The sequence below is a fragment of the Anser anser genome (assembly GCF_964211835.1).
Source record: "Anser anser genome assembly, chromosome: Z".
NCBI classification, from domain to species: Eukaryota; Metazoa; Chordata; class Aves; order Anseriformes; family Anatidae; genus Anser; species Anser anser.
The window spans coordinates 52,288,916-52,310,993 of NC_139723.1; the positions used below are offsets into that span (position 1 = coordinate 52,288,916).

At 41.0% G+C, this 22,078-nt stretch overlaps 1 protein-coding gene across 3 annotated transcripts in view; it reads right to left on the minus strand.

Moving 5' to 3' along the window:
- CNTLN (centlein) overlaps positions 1–18,299 on the minus strand; it is a 207,505-nt gene extending 189,206 nt beyond the window's left edge. For 2 of the 3 annotated variants that reach the window (XM_083818994.1, XM_083818991.1), the window contains exon 1: positions 17,361–18,297. In XM_083818994.1, coding sequence (XP_083675120.1) covers positions 17,361–17,447 — 87 coding nt within the window. In that variant the 5' untranslated portion in view covers positions 17,448–18,297. Of the gene's footprint in view, positions 1–17,360 lie in introns of all 3 variants that reach the window. The other variant, XM_083818992.1, reaches the window with a different exon arrangement.
- Positions 18,300–22,078: the final 3,779 nt, after the last annotated feature.

Here is a 22,078-nt window from a genome sequence, read left to right on the forward strand (position 1 = left end):
CACTTCTCCCAGTTGGACACCAGTGTCAGTGATAGGTGCCCAGAGCCTGGAGAAGGGTCACGGGTCAGCAGGAGAGCACCTGAAGGGCTGCACAAAGGAGTCAGCTTCATTGGGAGCACAACTCTAATGTCAAGTGTCTCTATGCTAACACCCATAGCATGGGGGATAAACAAGAGTTAGAGACGTGTGCACGCCTGCAGGGCTACGATCTTACTGGCATTACAGAGATGTGGTGGGATGGCTCCCATGACTGGAGTGTTGGAATGGAGGGATGCAGGCTCCTTAGGAAGGACAGGCAGGGGAGATGAGGAGCAGCTGGAGGATGTAGAGCTCTGCCTGGGGATGGGATGGGATGGGATGGGATGGGGTGGGTGAGGAGCTGACAGAGCTTGTGGATCAGGATTAAAGGGAGGGCCGGGACAGGTGACATTATAATGGGGGTCTGCTACAGGCCACCTGATCAGGAAGACCAAGAAGCTGAGGCCCTCCACAGACAGAAACAGCCTCATGTTCACCAGCCCTGGTCCTCATAGGAGACTTCAGCCACTCCGGTATCTGTTGGAGGGACAGCACAGCAGGGCACAGGCTACTCAGTAAATTCTTGGAATGCATTGGTGACCACTTCCTTCTCCACGTGACAGAGGAACCAACAAGGAGAGGTGCTGTGCTGGACCTTGTTCTCTCCACCAAGGAGGGACTGGTGGAGAATGTGAAACTCAAGGGCAGCCTTGGCTCCAGTGACCTTGAAATGGTGCAGTTTAGGGTCCTGAGGGCAGCAAGTTGACTTTTTGTGTTGACTTTTTTTTTTCAGAAATATCTTATTCTTTCGAATACTGTCATTCCTAGTTTATATGCGTTGAAATCTTTAAATACCACCAACTTCTTCAACTGCACAGGAAAGAAAACTTTATGAAAATCTGATGCTTTAATAACATATTGCTATAAACCCAGAAAAATTCACCTACCTATTTTAAGAATGCATTACTAACACTAACTACAAATCAGACTAGGCTTCTGATTGTGTTAGTAAGTAAATAAAAGAAAGACTCTGGTCATAAAGATCCTACAATTTCAAGTTATTACCAGCTTACACACAAACTGGACTACAGCATAAAGAAAAAAAGAGTTTGTCTTACGTTAAATTTCTCTGGTTTTATGAAACTACCACCGTAAGATGTACACAACATTTAAAGTGTTGATGGGGAGACTTCATTTCTGGTAATTGCAAACAAAGCCACACAGGGAACAAAAACTTAACGTAGAGAGAATTGGGGCACAAACTATTCTTTTAAAGCCGTTGAAAGAGACATCACTGTACAAATCGGGTTAGCAGTATAATGACTGTCCGGTGACTCTGTTGCATGCAAGCAAACAGATAACTAACAGGATTATGGTGCATTACAGTAGATGACCGCATTTGCTTTTTGCAGAGAGATAACACCCAAGCTAGGCCTGTGTCATATAAATGGTATCATATTAATTAGGTTACTCAAATCAGGCCACAAATATGGTTCTCCACCTCTTTTTTGAAAACAAACAACACACCCTCTCAGTGAGAGCTATCACCTTATGCTACTTATGATCCTGGATCTCTATTTACCTAGTCTAAAGTCTATAAATTCTACACTTTCTTCCTGTTTACCCAAAAAAATCCAGAATGAGCAGGTCTTGGAAATGCCTTATGTCATCTGAAAAGTCACAGTGTGTGTAGATTGCAGATTCTGCATGACCTATCGTTTCTTCACAGGCAGAAACAGAATGAAAAATAAAAATGTTTCTCAGGTTTGGAAAAATTGCTGCAGGCTTCCAAAATACATTAGGATCTATAAAGAACGTGGATTCTGTGCATTTTGAATGTCTAAACACGTTTTGTACTTCTTTCAGGGGCCCATCAAAGAAAGCACACAAAGCCAAACCAAAACTCACTAAATAACAGCAATGGAAACGTGATTTCTTTTAAATTATTTAGGAGGACACTAAGTAAGTCAGCAGTTCTTACACTCTAAATGGCATCAGTTCAACTATAAAGAAATTTTTGAACCACAACATAGGAATAAACTACTATATCTAATAAACTAACTATAATTTCAAAATAATTTTAATTCAAATCTCAGTTAATCGGCAATATGAAGAGCAGGGCTAAACTGATAAAAGAACATTTTTTATTTATATCTTTCATGTACGATTCAGTGTGTACTTTTGCATTGAACTACTTAAAATGACTAACAAATTAGCCTGAGGGTCGTGACATCATTACAGCACAGAGAAGTATAAACAGTATTCCACCACAAATGTTTAAAAAACTTGAGTCAAACAATCAAAATTACTGATGCTAATTTAACAGCTCATAGGCTTTTTGTTCAGTCTAGTTTTGTCTGCTTTTTTAAGAAACTGGATTTAGCTACCACCAGTCTTCCTTAGCTTTTGCCTTTACCGTCCTGCACACAACAGCACAGAAGTAGCTGTTGGGTTTTCTGTTCATTTATTTATTAGAAGAGCTGAGAGACTCAGCCTTCTGCAAGGCTCCAAGAAGCATTATCCAGTACCATGCGACCCAACACAAGCAGGGGAGACTGCCCTTTGTGCTGTCCCGGAGGTTCCTACAAACTCCAGACCTCAGGCTGGGGAGCTGCACAGTGCCTCACAAGATGACCCAAGACCAACGTGTAACTTTCAGTCACATCCTTCTAAACACATCATTCCCCATTACACACACAAAGCAAGAACTACAGTATATATACTGAACTGTTTCTAATGAATATGTAAGAAGTATATATGTACAATACCAGGAGAGGGAATTCCTCACAACCTTCCTCTGATTTCTGCTGTACATCCAACACATATTCAGTCTCTGGCAACCTAGTTCCTACCTGAACTTTGCCGCAACACGAACGTATACTGGCCTTTTGATAGCATTCAAAATAATGAAGTTTCAAAGAGACGAACACAGACGTGCTCATATGACTGATCTTTTTTTGATTATATAAGCAGTTCAGATTAACCTCAAATCATTTTCTCTTCCTTGGACAGCTCTGAAAGTAGTCTGTGATATAGTTGTAGATGGACTCCAAGTTTTACTCATGTAGGTGAAATTGCTACTTCTAAATTCTGCCACATTTTTGTCTGTGCTGAAAGAACAGTAAATGAAGCAGGAATGAAAAAGCCACCCTAACTTAAATAGAAAAAAAAGGAAAAAAAAAAGCTCACAGTAAAGGTTTATTGAATCTTAATTGTGTACACAAAGTAAACTTCAAAGAAATAGCTGAACAGAACACAAGTAGTGTCCAATTCAAAAAAAAAAAAAAGCGCCCTTTCCAGGTGGCAAGCCTGGGAATAAAATAAAATCACACAAGTTTCCACAACTGCGGAACAACACCATATTAACAAATGTTATTTTTGATGGCAAGAATTGGTAGAATTGGTATTTAAAAGTAAAAGTGTAATGTGGTAAATATATCATCAACTATTCTGACCTAAATGAACAAATGTCTTTTCCTGCATATTTGTATTTCTGTAAATGCACACAAAAGACAGCAATTTTCTCCTTAACTGGCCTTTCTGCCAAAAGAGCAAGAACAAAATATTTAACTGTGCCTTCAAATACATATTACCAGTAACAAAATAAAACACTATCTGCAGTTAAAATCTATGAACCTCAATGACTAGAAAGAAATTTAACATGGAGGCATATAAAATTTCTCGTTATCACAATTAAACATCAGGAGAATGTAATGCTATTAATAAGTTACCACTAAACATGACTTACTTCACTTTAACACGTCAAACATTTTCAGAGGTAAAATTGTTTCATCTAAATCTTCAAGTAGTTTTGTATTTTGTATAACAGAATATGAGCATCAGCCAAAAATTATTACAGTTTTAAGATAGAAAGAAGTTTAAATAGTCTTTTTAAGCTCTTGGCACAATTAATGGACTTGGTCAGGCTGTTCCCTGAATGGTCTTGGGAGCCAAACAATTTCTTCTGAAAAAGGGCTGCTTAGACAGTCTGAAGTTGGCACAGAAAAACACTACAGCTGTCAAGGCCTGGGATATATCAATCTTCAGCCTACCCAAGGAACGTTCAGCCTACTCAAGTGTACGTTAGCGGCTCAAGAGGTCAGAGAGAGTGTACCTTGAACAGCTGAGAACTTATATACAAAGGCAGAATACCGATGTCATTTGAAAGTTACTGCAAATTACTCATTAAGACTAAGATTATCCACAACACAACTAATGTCAGATAAAGACATTTATCCCATGATCAGGTATGGATGCTAGAATTAGAGAATTACGGAGCAAAAAGTGAAGTATACTGCATACAAAAGAGGGATTTTCCGTCAGTCTACAATGAAAGTAGTCAATTATCATATTGAAAGACATACAGAAATAAACAATAACTTAGGTCTTGAACCTGCTCTTTGCAAAGCAAACTTGATTTTTGTTACTGATTTTTAACAAGAAGCTCAGAAGGTGGGACAACCATAAGACAACTCACAGACCAAGGTTATATGGCATAGCTAGCCAGATCTTAAGTACTTGCTTGCAAGTAAAATCATGAATTTATTAAACATTAGCTTAAGTCACAAAACACAGAATCCCTCAAGCTTACATGCAGAGCAAGACAAATATACTCATTTCAATGTAAGCAGTTTCCTTCCTTCTCGGAAGAGAAATCCAAGCATAAATTATTGCTCTGGACATTTGATATCAGAAGCATGTAAAATTGTTTAAATATTGCACGCAGTTATTTGTCTACAGGAAACTAAAAAGGGAGCTCACCATATTTAGAAAATTGTTATTATTTTTACAACTCTTCATCACGGAGGATTAGCTGGCATTCTTTTAAAGCAATGCTACTGAATTCTGATAGAAAAAAGCTTTTAATTTAGCAGTGACAATGACAAAAACATAAAAAATATCTTTCTGTTCACAGGAACAATTAATTCATGAATTTGGGTGTTAAATGTAGGTTTAGTTTTTGTTTACATATCTATAATAAACTGTGTTGAGAACAAGGATAAACTAAAAAAACTCCTTTAGTGTAAATCACACATCAAGCATCTCAGCTACAGTTTGGAGTCAGCATTCTTCTTGGTCTTTTGCTTTATTTCAAAGTCTGTTAACTATTAGAAGTGTTCATACCATACCCTAAATTTTTATAGCATTACAAATGATAATTTACTAAACAAAACACCACCTTCTGAAATCAGAAATAGAACACACATGCAACAGAACAATCACCACCACCCCAAAAAAAGGCAAAAACAACAAAAAACACTACCCCCTGGAACAATTGCTAGAAAAGAAGAGGACACAAACTCTCATTTAAAATTTTAAACAGTGAAGACCTGTGGATACCCCCAAAAGGGGAAATGAAACAGCTGGGAGGACAGAGGGAGCTATTGGTTTACTGTAATTTTTATTAAGAACTCTACAATACCAGACATTGACAGTTTTCCGTATTATGAAGTGAGTATTTCTCTACTGAGTGAAATATACATGACCATCATGCTGGAAGAAAGAATCCATACGTAAATGCAAAGTAACACACAGGACTGAGCAAGTATCAGATTATCTTTCAGAAAGACTGAAAAAGCATGAAATAACATGTCTGGTGTAAGCATTGAAAAACTTGCAAGAACACCATTAGTATGTTTTAGACTCTCCTAACATCTAGTATGCTTCTGATTACAGCTCAGGCGTTTAATTAAGCTGATGTATACATTTTATATGCAAGTGACAAACTTTCTTCTTGATGTTTCATGTCACTTTTAAACACACACTGCCAATAGGCTGCCAGTGCAAACTGAGTAGATACTGTTCTGTCAGTATTTCTTGGTGAAGACTGTCGTGTTCCAGTCATGTAGTATACTACTAAATATGAGGTATTTTCTCTACAACCCACCCAGTCTTCCTGAGTGGTCATATGGCACAGAACACTCTTATGCTTTACAAAGTCTGATCTTCGAAGTGCTAAGCTTTTCAATAATCTAAAAAAGTGACTAGAAGATACGACTGACCATTACCTCACAAGAAATCAAAGTGCCTTATACACACCGGGCTGCAAAGAGAACATGAGGTTATTTTTACGTTCACAAGAGTCACTCAAAAACAGTATGCACTGCCACACCTAACTGCCCAATAGATCTGTAAGATGACTGCATGTGACCTGACCAGATGGATAGCTTCAAAACAGATGCCACCAGCAAACAAGTGTATCTCCCTCCACCTCCATCCCCAATTCCTTAATGTAATCTTCTTAAATTAGAAGGGGTATAAAACCAACAAGTAATTTTATTACATTAGAAAAATAGATTAACTATGTTTCTATTTAAATAATTCTTGTCTCTGTTAATAGTTTTGGCAACAAAGAAAATGCCTTTGAAACAAAAATGGAAAAAGATGGGATACCGCTTTTTTATGTGCATTCATGTAAACATGCACACAAACAAAGAGATTGCGTCCTTACTGAGAACTCTGTTGAAAGCAAACTTGAGTTTGCTCTCTTGCATTAATTTGTTGATGTATTATTGTGTTACAATGCTGAAGTAGCAATAGTGGTCTAGGCAACGGTACTGCACATCACACGCTAAAAGATGCTATCTGTCATTACACGATTTCATAAATGGACTCTTCAGATTAGTCCATCAGTGACAAGAAGACAGCAACATACTTAACTGACTAATTTTATTACACATTGTTGACATAAATATTGGACTCATTTTATAACCATGTGACAAGAAATATGATACTTCTTGTCTGACATGGCACAGTCAGTGAAGTAGCATCACAGAAGTCACTTCAGTACCATCACAGTAGGACTGTACAGAAATCAACATCAGCTAAACAGTAGAAATAAGTTATCTGATAGACATGGGCCCGTAACACAAAATGTCACCCTCCCCAAGTAGCTAAAAGAAAGTAAATTTCTTTGTCTTTTCTAGGACAGACTACACAATCAGGATGCTCCGCGTGCCTTCATTCACTGGTACAGGCTTTACCCTACCAGCTGGTTTCTTCTGAGTACTCAATATTGGAAACTTCATAGAATCACAGCATATCCAAGTTGGAAGGGACCCACAAGGATCAAGTCCAGCTTGTGGGTCCCCAAAGGACCACCCCAAAGAAAACAAAATCTGATCATCAACTTAATGATTGAACAACGTAAGAATTGTTTTCAAAGATGAAAAGATAGGAGAAAGAAAAGGGTTCACTTCCAGAGGAGAAGGTTTGCTTTAATCCTCTTACGCAACTCATCTGAGTTTTCATTTTGAGCTGCAAATACTTAAAAACTTTGAATAAAATCTAACTCTACCCATTGTAGTAATTACACAGAATCATAGGTGGGGTGAGGTTAGAAGGGGCTTCTGGAGGTCATCTGGCCCAAAACCCCCTGATCAAACAGGAGCCACTCACCCAGGACCACGTCCAGATGGCTTCCGCCTATCTGCAAGGAAGGAGAAACACAGCCTCTCTGGGCAACCTGTGCCAGTGCTTGGTCAGCTTCACAGTGGAAAAGCGCTTCATGATGTTCAGATAGAGCCTCCTGTGCTTCCGTTTGTGCCCACTGCCTCCAGTCCCAGCACTGGGCACCACAGAAAGGAGCCTGGCTCTGTCCTGTTTACACCCTCCCTTCAGGTATTTATTGGCAGTGATGAGATCCCCCCCACCCCGAGCCTCCTCTTCTCCAGGCTGAAGACTCCCAGCTCTCCCAGCCTTTCCTCATGTGAGATCAGCTCCACTCCACTGATCACTTTTATTGCCCTTTGTTGGGCTGTCTGTTGTAGCTCCAGGTCCCTCTTGTACTGGGGAACGCAGAACTGGACCCAGTGCTCCAGGTGAGGCGTCGCCAGTGCTGAACCAAGGGAAAGGATCACCTCCCTTCATGTGGTGACTGTACTTCCCCTCATGCAGCCGAGGATACCCTTCACCATTTTTGCCACAAGGCCACGTTGCTGGCTCATGGCCTGGTTGGTTTCCAACAGGACCCGCAGGTCCCTTTCTGCAGAGCTGTTTCCAGCTGGGTGACCCCCGGCACGTGCTGGTGCCTGGGGTGGTTGTTCTGCAGACACAGGACTCTGCACTTCTTCCCCTTGTTGAACTTCATGAGGTTCCTGGCAGACATTTCTCAAGCTTATACATTACAGACAGTGGCCTCATGATGACATCTGACAGCTCCCTCAGCACTCATGGGTGCATCCATTCAGGGCCCAAGGACTTAAGTACATTCAGTTTGCCTACGCATTCCCTCACCTGATCCTCTTCCCAAAAAGGTACAGCTTCCTTGCTGCAGTCTTTCCCTGTCTCTGGGACCTGGGATTCCTGAAGGACAGTCTTGCTAGCAAAGACTGAGGCACAGAAGGCATTCAGTACCTGGGCTTTTCCACTGTGCTGTGTAACCAGATCCCCCACACTGTGTAGCAGTGTGCCCACATTTTCCCTATGTCTTCCTTTTATTACTGATATGCTTATAGAAGCCCTTCTTATCCTTGACATCTCTGGCCAGATTCAATTCCACCCAGGCATTAGCCTCCATAATTTTAAGCCTGGATACTTGGACAACAGTGTCTGTATTCCTCCTAGGTTATCCACTCTTGCCTCCACCCTCTGTATACTTCCTTTTTTGTGTTTCTATCATGTTTCTTTTTTTTAGTTTGGCCAGGAGCTCCTTGTTCATCCATACAGGCCTCCTGACATTTTTTGTCTGACTTCTTATTTGTTAGGATTGACCTTTCTTGAGCCTGGAGGAGGAGATCCTTGAATATTAACTAGCTTTTCAGGCCCCTCTTCCCTCCAGGGCCTTATACCATGACAATCTTTCAAGCAGAAATTTAAAGAGGCCAAAGTCTGTTCTGTTGAAGTCTAGGGCCGTGAGCTTGCTTTTCACCTTCATCACTGCCTAAAGGATCCTGAACTCCATCATCTCATGGTCACTGCAGCCAAGGCCGCCTTTAACCTTCACGTTTCCAGGAAGCTCTTTGTCATTGGCAAGTATGAGGTTGCACTGGCTCTGGGATGGAGTTACCTTTCCCTGCAGTGCCCTATGTAACAAATACTGTGTGTTGCACTTGTAGCTAGAACAGCACTGGTATCACACCAGTGCCAGGTCTGTTGCTGAGCAGTGCTGGCACAGCACCAAGACTCCCTCCAAACCCCCCAAGAGCCAGCAGGCTGGGGCTGGGCAAGAGGTGGGGAGGGGACATGGCCAGGGCAAATATCCCTTCGGTGGCCTAAACCCACCACAGGGATATTCCATACCATGGGGTGTCACGCTCAGCAATAAAAAGTGGGGGAGGGGAAGGAGGGGGGGGCTCTCGTTATGAAGATGTCTGTCCTCCCAAACGACCACTACGCGTATTGAGGCCCTGCTTCCAGGGACGTGGCCAAACATTGCTCTTTGAAGGGAAGTAGGGATTTTTTTTCCCCTTTCTCTGTGCTTCCACACGGCCTTTACTTGTTCTTCTTTTTTCCTCCTCTTTTTTTTCTCATTAATTAAATCATCCTTATGTCAACCCATGAGCCTTATTTCCTTTCCAGTGTAATTTCCTCTCCCCCTCTTCTTTTGAGGAGGGGGAATGTGAGAGCAGTTGTGGTGGAGTTCAGCTGCCCAGCTGGGTAAAACCACCACATGGGTCCAGCACAGAATATGAATGAAGATGCATAGAATAGGACAAATTTTGCACAAAACCTTTAAGTGCTAGAGTTATGAGTGTTATTCTAAGAGTTCAGTTGTGGTTTTGAAAGTAGAGAATGACCTGGAAGTTTCAGCATGGGCTTCAGAGTTGGTGTTTACTTAAATACAATGCTCTGGATTAATATAATCAGAACACCTTTGAGAGTTTCAATGCATTTCAGAACAGGGGAATCCATGAGTAGTTTAATTTTACAGACAATATGACCACACACTTGTGTATATTAAGTTTGACTTATCAAACTAATCAAGCAGAATGTGGGTCCATCACATCCGTTAAATCTTTCTGAAATTACTTCATAGTACTTTCCATAAAAGCGTCTCTGAAACTGAGGTCAAATAGTAGAATGACATTTGCACATCTTGAAAGTTATGAACTAAACAACAAATGAAATCATTGAAAAAGTGCACGCTCAATAGTAACAAAGAAAAACAAGATTACCTGAAGTCTATCCTTAAAAACAGCATACCTCCTCCTGAACCAAAATACATTTTGATGGGAAAAAACAGGATGCTGAATCTGTAAGTTCATGCAGTTTGGTACGTGTAGAAATCTCAGTATGTTCTAGAATTACTCTCAATGCAGTTGGAAAAATTACAAGCAAGAGTCTACTTCTCTACACGTAAAACATTAATTACTGAGAAACAGCATATTTTTGTTGTTCCCATAAAAGGTACCTTTCCACTCATGCCTAACTCTATACCAAATTTTTGTTTCCCACTCACTCTAGGGACAAGTTGAAATACTCGTATCACAGATATGCTGCAAACAGATAACTAAAATGAATGTCAAAATACATATTTTTAACAAATCTCACTCTCAGTTCATCTTCACAGTATTCCAATATTCCATATTTTTTCAGAAGAAAAGACAAAATACATTGAATTTCACTCTTGTTAGTTAAAATTTGTGAAAAATAAAAGCAAAAGAAAAAAAGAGTGAACAAACTTTGCTATTCAACAATGTTATTTCTCTGTGTACAACACATAAAGAGTAAGGTCTTTATTAACAGCACCTGTACCGATCACACTCACGTGATCTAGACTCCTTACAGCAAAATATAAGGGTATAAAATAAAAATTTAAAAAAAAAAAACCACAAAACAAAACAAAAACACAAAGCACTAAACAGCTGGAATCCCACTGTACCAATAAATATGTGGACTTGTCTTCATCACTAATAAAAGAAAACAGTATTTAATGAATGGAAGCATTAAACACTTTGCCCCATTTTGAAGGAACAGTAGTATACGGATATCAACAATTCATCCAGAAGAAAAACTAATGCATTCAAATTCTTATACTGGTAGTTCACAACCACTTACATTTTGGTTACAAAGAGAGAAGAAAAAACAGCTTGACATAAAAGCAAATCACTAAGGAAGAACCATGTTTTTCTTCTATAGTATTAGCTCCAATTCACAGCTATTGACTTGAAAAGATTTTTACCATGTACAATCAACATGCATGTAAAATAGCTACTCATGCAGAAAATACAATGTTTTGGTTTCTTTTTTAACCTATTAAATACATTTTTCACATTTACTTGTAAATATTTTGTTTAAAAATGCTTATAAATCAATGTTATCATAGCTTCATTCAATTTTCAGTGGGTGTCCTGGTTATTACATTGGTCAAGAAGGACAGAAGGCATGTTTTTCCAGGTAATGGATTATTTTTCATAATAAAAAGGTTTGTTATAGCAATCCTATCTGTGATTAATGCTAGTAATAGCAAATAGAATATTTTACATCCTGCCCTGACCCACGAAGTGATCAAAACAAGACAGTCCATTTGTCCACAGAAGTACTATTCTTTTTCTGCAAGCAGTGTAAAATCGGGCACAAAGACCAGAGCAGGTCTGCGCACAGCTTTCCAAGATCAGCAGGAAACATGAAACACAAAACAAAACCAGAAGCAGCTGTCGCCCCAGCCACTCCACCTTCCACAGACTAACAGCCCACCTTCTTCATTCCCCTTCTACTCCATCACGGTTATGGACATTCACAGCCCATTCCTACAAACATCTTCTCAATCCCTGATGATGGACAGAAGCAACATTAACAGCAACTATAGGACGATCACTTTTTTCTCCATCTATGTTTATCACCTGTTGACAGAAACTGTAGGAACCTGACAGCAACCTGAGAATCGGCCACAGCAGAATACACATACACAGATTAGCGATCGGTTCCCAACTTTCTGCCTAATGGAGAAGTTTCTGCTTTCGTAAACAGAAAACCGTAAACTGCAGTATGGTTTCTTTGACCAAATATTACGGTCAGGGGTATAAACCATGCAGTGCTGCATGCTTGAGGGACCTGTTACTTAGTTACAGCTGTGTACACCTATTAACTCCTATATAGCAAAGCCGTGGGCTTTATAACCGTCATTGCTAGGAAAAGCAGGCGAGCTACAGAAGTTTACATTAACAAGACGTGCCTAAAATCAGCACATATAACTTCAGAAAGCAGTTACGATACTCTTGGTTCTTTGCAGAACCATGGAGTTGGAAGGGAAGTACAAGCAGGAAAAATCCCACCTTATTTTAGCAGAATGAGTTGCAGTGTTACTTTTGTAGCCAAAGCTCCAATTCATAAAATGGTGAAGGCAGTTGGCTGTTTAGACTAACAATGGGTAAGATTTTTAGAAAATATGAAATGAAGCTAATCATACTGAAGTCATGTAGTTATCAGCAGTAGCATAAATAAAAGGCACAACACGTGCCTGTTTCTTCCAGCTTGTTTCCAGCAACAGAAGACAATTGGATACAAAAATCCCAGTCTCAAATCACTCTGTCAGCCTGAATGAAAGCAAGGATTCAATGAAGAATTCAGTTTCACTACGTGATATTTTAATGAATCTTTTCTATCCTTTTGGTTAGGGAATTGGGTGCATTGAAGTCTATGTAATTCAGCAGTTAAGAGACTGACAGCAAGATTACCAAGATGCACATCTTCTGCTTTCCAAATGCATATTATTTAGTACCAAATGAAACTGCTTCCACAGAAAAAATGATTGCAAGAAATCAATTACAGAAAACACTACAAATCAATTTCTAACACAGTCACCAGGTGTGTTTTTTGTTTATTTTAAGGTATTCACAAGATTAAAGAGAAAGCACATGAAAGCTAAAGAAAAATATTCTTGGCACAGAAACTCCGCTCAAAGAGTCAGCTTCCAAAGATACAGCAAATCATTCCCCTTAAAAAAAAATAAAAACCACATATAAGCCACCCTGATTTCCTTTACCACAAGCAACTACACTTGCAAAAAACAACACCTCCATCTGCCCAGGAAAAAAATAAAATAAAAATAAAACATACAGAATCACAAGGGAAAAGGAGCGGGGGAGAACACAGGCCAGATCTTTTAAACACCAAGCAGAGCCAAGAACTCCAGGGAGGAATAAGGACATAGCTGTTAAAGATTTTCCATGGAAGGCTCTCAAGATATTTAGGTGGTAGGCAGAAGTAAAAAACCCCAAAATAGATTGCAGAAGTTAAAGCAAATAACAGACACCAGATGTGTTATAACTTACTGCTCGACCTTTGCGTTCCCATCATCCCCCAACAATGTTGAGCCAGTCACAGAACTGGAACAACAACGTCCCAAAGAAAAATATCCTTGTTTCCTTTCCAATCATGTTCAGGAAAATTACTCCATTACTCAAGTTATTCTCAAGTAAAATTAGGAGAAGAGAGGCACTTAAGTTAAGACTTGCTTATTAAATGACTGTTAAAATCATTATATAATGCTCTACTGCAGACACAGCAATCGTAATTTTCCCAAACAGCATAATACCAGAGGCAAACATGCCTCAGATATTTATTTTTTTCTACAATTTACATTGCAGAGCTGCAAATCAACATCAGTTTTTACAGTAAACACAAAAAAATGGTTGTTGAAGACTTCTCACATGCTCAGCTTCAAGAAGCCACTTACTGTGATTCAAGCGCCCAGTGTCATTAGGAGCACTAAAGAAAACACCAAATACTGCAAGCCAAAAGCTGCCAAGGTCTAGACTTACCAGGAGAATCTTAGCTTTGGGGGAAAAAAAAAAGGTGGGGAAAAAGTGAAATCTTCAAAACATCGTACTTGGCTCTGCAGGTACCTTTACATGGTTGAAAACATTACCTCAAAAGGCAAAAAGATGTCGAGAGGAAAAAGAACCTAAACCAGAAGGTAAGGGCTACCACACCAGATGAGAGAAATGGCCAGCTACTCCACGATCCTGTTGCAGGAGAGGCAGCAGCCTGGAGCACTACGGCTAAACGGAACGCGACCAGCATGCTCAACACTTCCATTAAGACTCAGGAGCTGTATAAGCCAGAAATGCCTTCCATGTACGCAGTCATCATCAGCAGACTCCAGTTCCCAGAGGCGAGACTGTTTTGGAAGTGCAGTTTATATGACAGAAAATATAGTAGCCCGAGGAGACGTGGAGAAGTAGAAAAGAAGCTCGGCAGATTTTACCTAGATGTAGGATATACAGCTCTCCATTTCCTAAAAACTTGTTTAGTCTTCCCTGGAACTAAGGAAACTTTCAACCTCGGTTATTTGATAAACTACTTTTTCTCCTTTGCAATATATACATACATATATACACACACATATTGTATGTATATATATATATATATATACACACACACACACACACACACACACACACCTAAAGGCTAATATCTAAAATACCTTAGATCTGGTACATTTTGAATATCAGTAAGGCTAAACTAGATTTCAGTTGGGAAGTCTGTTTTGGAAGGGCAGGTTATTAGTATTTGAGTGCAACAATCCTAGAAGAAAAAAGCTTATGTAGTTTTATCCAGTTGCTGGAATAAAAGCTAACCTGAAGAAAGACATTAGTGAGAGTGTATTTACATAACACTTCTATTCAAAATGCCAGCTAAGGTAGTCTCCAAAATCATAGAATCATTAGGGTTGGAAAAGACCTCCAAGATCATCTGGTCCAACCATCTCCCTACCACCAATGTCACCCACTAAACCATGTCCCCAGGCACCACGTCCAACCTTTCCCTAAACACCCCTAGGGACGGTGATGCCACCACCTCCCTGGGCAACCCCTTCCAATGCCTGACTACTCTTTCTGAGAAGAAATGTCTCTTAATTTCCAACCTAAACCTCCCCTGGCACAACTTGAGGCCATTCCCTCTAGTCCTATCACTAGTTATCTGTGAGAAGAGGCTGACCCCCAGCTCCCCACACCTTCCTTTCAGGTAGCTGTAGAGAGCAACAAGGTCTCCCCTGAGTCTCCTCCAGACTACAACCCCTGTTTAGTTAGATAACCCTACCCAAAAAAAAAATAAAACATAAAGACAAGAAAAGTCCTGATGGAAACTGAAACATGCTTTTTTATTGTGCAGTCTTTACAGATGGGCACAGGTTGCCCTTGCAGTGTTGCAGAGCCTCCATCGGTGGAAATATTCAAGACCTGAGTGGACACCATTCTGGGCAACCTGCTTGGCTGACCCTGCTCAAGTAGGGTGGGTTGGAACGGATGATCTCAGAAGAACCCTTCCAACTTAAACAACCACATGATTCCGATTAGCAAAACATACAAGTGTTTGGTGAACTTAAGAACCACAGAAGATCTTCCTAAATTTCATCTGGAAGTAAATCACAGCAGAAAAAATACAATTCCAGTAAGTGAGTTAGTCAGTTAGTAACAACTTCCTGTTCAACTGTAAAGAAATTAGAACAGCACAACATCAACAATTCCTGTATATACTTATGATTTAAAGGATCTGTCTTTGCACAGAGTGTTTGTAATGAAGTAATAACTTCAAATGGATTAACCATTCTTGAATATTTCAGCTATTAGTTGACTGCTATACCAGTTGAAAAATATTACTCAAGTCTATTTTAGTTCCCATCCGAATTCAGAGCAACTTCACCTAACTTTGAAAGTGACTTATAGTTTTCAACAAACCTTACTTTGGAAAAGCTGCATAATTAACTAGGTACCACCTCTTTTATTGAATAAAATCTGTTTTCTCCCTTCTTCTCATGCTTACATAAACCACATAAATAGGTTTTAACAGGTTTCCCTACATTTCTTGATGGATTAGTAATGCGGTAAACACATGGATGTCTACAATGCAGTGCTTTCAGAGAATATCTGCTTATATATTACTGCTTCAATTCCCTTTCTATTTTATTAATAACCTGAAATAAATGCTGAAGACATGCATCCACTACACTATTATTAGAAGGATCGTACATATTTGGTTCAACCTAGAGCTGAAGAGATTACTGCTGAACACAGACTGTGTTTTGTTTTCAAATGCAGGAACTACTTCTGTATTCTTTTTCCACTTGCTTCCCTTTCAGAAAGCTGACACAAGAGAAGACACAACAACGATAGGATAATATGCATGAGACTATAAAGGAAATACATTTAAAATTGTTTCTGTGTGTTAACTTTAAGATGATTGGAGTGGTTTCATCTAATCCAGGAACAAGTAGAAATGCACATGTATTGAATGAATCTAAAGGAGAATCGGATACTTAATTTGTGTACATCAAGTTACACTACGAAAGTGATTGGAAATTTAAATTTGTACTGTTTCCTTCAAAGTTTCTCTTATTTACAATGTTCTCCGAAACATTTTATGCTACTAGGTTTTAGTAACACATAGTTTATGTTCAGTTAGCAAATGAGCAGAGGATCTTTGTTCCGCCTCCACCAAACGTCATCTGATACCGCAGATCTGCATGATGAGAAGGGGAAACAATTATCATTAAAGAGTTTTCTAAACTTCTCCTGTGGGACATTTAAGATCTCCCCAAACCATTCATTATTATGTATTTCTAAAAAGGATTTTTACTGACAGCTCCCCTTCCCCTTAATTCTCCAACACAACAAGTTTTTCCAAGTCTGGATTCGGCCTGTAACACAACCAGCACCAGCTGGCAGGTGCACCGATGCTGTCTGAAGCAACAAACAGCTACTAACTCCTGCGTGGACACTGTTTTCTGCTCACAGGTATGACTACACGCCTGTGCCCTGGCCTTTGTGGAATTAAACAGACCAGCCACACAGCACAGCACTGTTTGGGCTGTCACGGAGGGAGCGAGTCAGAAAGCAACTACAGCATGAGACATCACCTTCCCCTCTTCTAGATTAGTTTGGCTGGAGCAGATTGCCATGACGGTACCTCATCCTAACAGCCAGCTATCATCTTTCAACGTAGTAAGTAGCAAACACAAGTGATGAACAGGAGGAATGATGAAAGCACGTCTGAAAGACGTCTGTCCGAGCGGAACTCCTCAAAGTACGCCCGCGACTGCTAGTAAAACCTGAGGAACTGCTCGGGCACACTCAGTCACACAGCGGGGGACAGCTCAGACCCCCTGAGGTAACCCCCTCGCGTGGGCAGCTTCCCAGGGGTTCGCAGCGCTCCGTGCCTCGGCACCGCGGGGGGAACAGCCCCGCAGGCCCGGCGGCACCAGAGCGAGCCCGGGACCACCTAACAGGTGCTGAGGACGGGGGCCGAGGCGAGGCGGCAACAGCGCTGTGGCCTCCCCGCACCTCTCCCTCCTTCCCTGCTCGCCGCCGGCGGGTCTCGAACCCGCGTCCCCAGGGGGGGTCCCGCCCGCTCCGCTCCGCTCCGCGCCGCGCTCCCCGCTCCGCCACGCCCTGGCGCACCTGGCAGCGGCTCAGCTCCTCCGCCAGCCCCCGCAGCTCGTCCTCCAGCAGCGCCACCCGCGACGCGGCCGCGCGCGCCGAGGCCATGGGAGCGGCGCGGCGGGGGCGAGCGGGCGGGTGGGCGCGTAAAACTTTGCCCCCCTCCGCCCCGCTCCCCTCCGCTGCTCCCCGCTCGCCGCCAGCGCCGGAAAGCGGAGCGAAGGAGGACGCGGCGCGATGACGTCAGAGCAGCCGCTACCCCGACAACGAGCAGGGCCGCGAGGGCGCGTTTGAATTCGCCCGCCCGAGCGGAGCGGCCGCGCATGCGCAGCAGCCGCGCGACGCCTGCGGCGGCCGTTAGTGCCAAGCGCTGTCAGCGCCAACGGCCGCCGGGAGGGTCGGGGTGCGGCAGCGTCGCGCTGCCCGCTGACAGGGGCTGGCACCCGGCAGGGCGGGGCAGGGCTGCCGCACCCTTCTCCCGTCACGGGGTAGCGGCTGCTGCCTCACAAGTGGGGGGCCGACACATTCCTGCCCGTCCTGAGGTGCGGGAACGTCCGGACTTGTATCGCTTGGGCTGATCGTCGGGGTTTATTGCTTGAGTTGGGTCTCAGACCCTACAGCTGGAAGTGAGGGAAGCCGTGGAAGGGCCGTTAGATCTTTTGGAATATTCGGGAGTGTGCACGTCCCGGTCTTAAATCCAGAACGCTTGTGTAACAGCAAGTTTTGAAATAAAGGGTTAAACGGTGTTGCCAAAACAGATCTTTGCAAGTTTCCTATAGTGGCCATGAGAAACAAAGTACAAGAAAAGTCTAGAACTTTTCCCAAACACATGAAAAAAGAAGCTGAAAGTAAAAAAGAAGTTAGGGATGTCTTTAGCCTGGGAAAGACCACCAATTGAATTGCATTTCAACAGTATCCACCTTGCCATAGGACTGTTTTCACATCTAAGATGTGTGCCTTTTCCCCTCCATCATCACGTTTCCACAGATTTCAGAAAAGTTGCCGTGAATGTACCACTGTGGCAAAACACAAAATTCTTACCATGCAGACAGGTGAAGGAGGTTTATACATCATGGGAGTTAGAACATACATTAAAATGTCCAGTCCTTCCTCCCATGGCTCTGACAAAAGACCTTGGTGATGCCTTTGGTTTTGGAAGTTGGTTTTTGCAGCACAATGAGCTCAATGCCTTCTCAGAAGGATAAGAAAGTGACTAGTCAAAGCCAAAATATGCTTTACATTATTAATTGTATATAAAAGTATTTTTATTATGACTGAAATTATTATCTGTGGAGTTATTGGTGTAAATGTAAAGATGAGACACCACATCTGAGTATTCTCTGTCCCGTTATATGTAGGTGTAAGATTCAGCAACTACATGATCAATATCGTGTTTCCCGTTAGAATCTTACACCTTCAATTATTTATCTTTATGTGTTATTACATGCTCACATAACTATAATGACTATCCTGCCATAATTGTAATGTGTTTACATTTTTACCTTTCCTTTTTTTAAGGGGCATAACTTTTTTTTTCTTTTCCCTTAAGCTATCCCATTGCAATTTAATATGTAGCTTTCACTTTTTCCACATCCCCACCTCATAATAACCGTCTTTTTTAACTTTTCATCTATTTATTTCCTAATATTTTTATCATTGTCCCCTTGACCATATGTTCCCTATTACACGTGGGCAACAAGAAGCTAACTTTACTTGCAAAACAAAGTACTTGGATTAGCTACTGAACAAGTATAATGACTAAACAGGATTTAAAAACATTTTCCAAGTACAAGGTCATTCAAAGTTTAGCTGAAAAGATTCAGACGTTACAGGGGTTTGGTTCACAGATTGACACAGCACAAAACAGAAAGCCACAATTCCTTAACTGCCCTATAACTTAGAAGGGAAATGAATGCATAAGCCATTACGGTAAACACAACTTCATCACTCTAAGTACACAATTGACTCTTATAGACAGAATATTCTTTCATAAATGTGATATTTTTGTATACCTTCACAATTCCTTAACTGCCATTTCATAAGTTATGTCACTCTATAAAGTTTCAAGTTATTAACCCAAATAGGATTCATGATAATTCTTAGAATATTTTTTAAAACTTAAAACATGCAGTTGGCGAGCTTTGATGATTGTGGAGACCTTGCCTTGTCTTGGAGCATTTTGTACATCACCTTTCTCAAAAATCTTATGATTTTGGAACACCTGCATTTACAGCTATCAAACATATGAGAATATTAGGCAAAATTCTTCCAGGTCTAAATACTTCACTTTGGATTCCATATTTTACTAATGAAAAAGAAAAATTTAGTTGGCACAGGCTCAACACATGAAATTTTCCCTGTACATGGCCTGAGAAAAGATTCATCCTTTAGTGGTTTTCCCACTTGCAGAAGGTCTCTCAATAGACACAGTTATACTACAGAACTGAAATTCAGTTGATATGGCTTTTGTCAGATAAAAAAAAAAAATTAAAGGTATACAAATAAAAGTGTTCACTATGTTACTGCTGTGACAGGAAACATTAACATTTTGTTTGGTGCTTTGTTTTTTTTTGTTTATTTGTTTGGTTGTTGGTTAGTTTTTTTGTTTTCTTTCAGTTTTGTTTTGTTTTGTTTTGTTTTTTTTTAATTAGGTTAGATTAGGTTAGGTTAGGTTAGGTTAGGTTTTTTTGCAGTTGGGAAATTCCGTGTCTTTCTTTGAAAAGTGTTCACATAACAAATATGTTGCAATTACTCTTGATCACCTCATTTCTTTCTTTCCTGTTTGCCTGTTTCCTATCCTTACCTAAACATAAAGTAAAACATTATTCCATCTACTGTGGCAACCCTCCATACTGCATTATTAGAATTCAAGAAATGCAAGTATATGAGAGCATTCATATCTTGTTTTAAACAAAAGGTGCTGTCACTGTTCTGATTTTAATTAGAAGTGTTAACATTTTCTGCTACGGAATTTGTATATCTCCTAGGAGCTTTATGTTGACCACTCTTGTCCACCCCAGTAGTTTGACAAGAAACAGCATCATCAAAGAGGTCCTTTCTGGAAACTGCTTTTCAGCTACAGTAAGCAAGAGAAGCCAAAGTTGCTGAAATTATTTCTAGTAGCTTTTGGCTGTATCTTCAAGATTTTCGTAATTTATGTTCTTCAGGAACATATTGTAACCTTAGAAAAATGTTAAGTCTTGTTTAGACAATGAATTCAGATCATACGCGCTTGAAGTCAAGGTTCTAGTTGTTTGGATTTTGTGATTTTGGTTTGTGTTTTCTGTTGGTGGTGGTGGTGGTGGTGGTTTTTTTGTTTGTTTGTTTTGTTTTGTTTTTTAATAGAATAGCTATAAGCCAGCTTTTCTATGCATTCAGTGGAACAGAGAACATCCTTTTCACTCTTGCGATGGCTGTAAATAATGTATGTTACATCCCAAAACTCTTCATGCTATAGTGGTAATCAGATATAAAAGTGGAAAGGTTTGTAGGAAACAGTTATATGTGGTATTATACCACTTGTTGAAACTAAGAGAGCAGAAAACTGTTTAAGTGCAACAACTTGGTAAAGTAAGTATTTGATCAAATCTGCACATTTTTCCAATGCATCTAATAAAAGATACAACTTTGAACCTCATTCCTACCATTACAATATATTCAATAGAATATGCACAGTGTAGAAATCGATGTTGGACAAGGTCAGTGTAGAGTCTAGACTAGCTGGCACAGGGACTCAGAGGACCACTGGTAGCACCTCTCCCTTTTTGCTCAATGCAAAAAAAAGTGTCCTTGTCATCTCACGATCTCACAAGGAGAGCAAGAAGGTAACAGATGTCTGATCTGCTCCTAGAAAGGCAAGAGCTAAAACCAAAAAAGCCTCCCAGAGTTTATCATAGTCCCAAGGATGCAGCTTCTTGAGGAAGTTCACTTTGGACTTAGTTCATACTTCTCTACTACACACCATGCCTGGTATATAAGCGCCAACAAGAGAGGCAGTCTGCGTCCCCCAGAGTCAGTGCTCCATATTGCCCAAGGGCCGTCTAGCACTGCATCAGAAGAATGTCTTCCTTTGCAACCACGAAGGCTGCAGTTCTCCATTGCCTTTTAAATTAGGTCATAGGCTGAGACATTGCACTCTTCACGACACTGAACACAGAACTTTAATGTAACTTGGGGAACGTCAAGGGAACAAGGCACTGAGGAAGGAGGCAGTTAACAGCGTGCTGGATGTGGGGATGAAATGTGCCCCACCCCATAGCACCTGCCAGCAACAAGAAGCCTAGAGGAAGGGACTAGCAGCTGGAAGTAATTAAGAGGAGGAAGCAGTCTTCAGAGTTTGGCTGCCCTGGCAGAGGGCGATTGGGTTTGTGTTGCAGTAAGAGAGGAGGTGGGTTTAGTTGAGCCTTGGGAGTTGATTGTCTTGCTGTTAATTTGATTCTTAGGAAAATCAGGCCTCAGGAAGGAGTGGAGATTTGACCTTACATGTGGTGTATAGCCTGTGTCATAGACCAACTGGGAGAGTCACCTGGTTATGGATGGGAAAATGGAAAGCTGAGTTCCATCACCCTGACAGAGGGTGTGAAGAGTACATGGCCACCCAAGCTCACGGAGTGAGACATGATACCCTTCTTAACCCGAGGAGTGGTTGCTGGAAGGGACAACTCAGTCCACGACCACCCAAACTGCGCAGAGTATACAGAGGACATGGATGAGACTCTCCCTAACCCTGGGGACAGCAG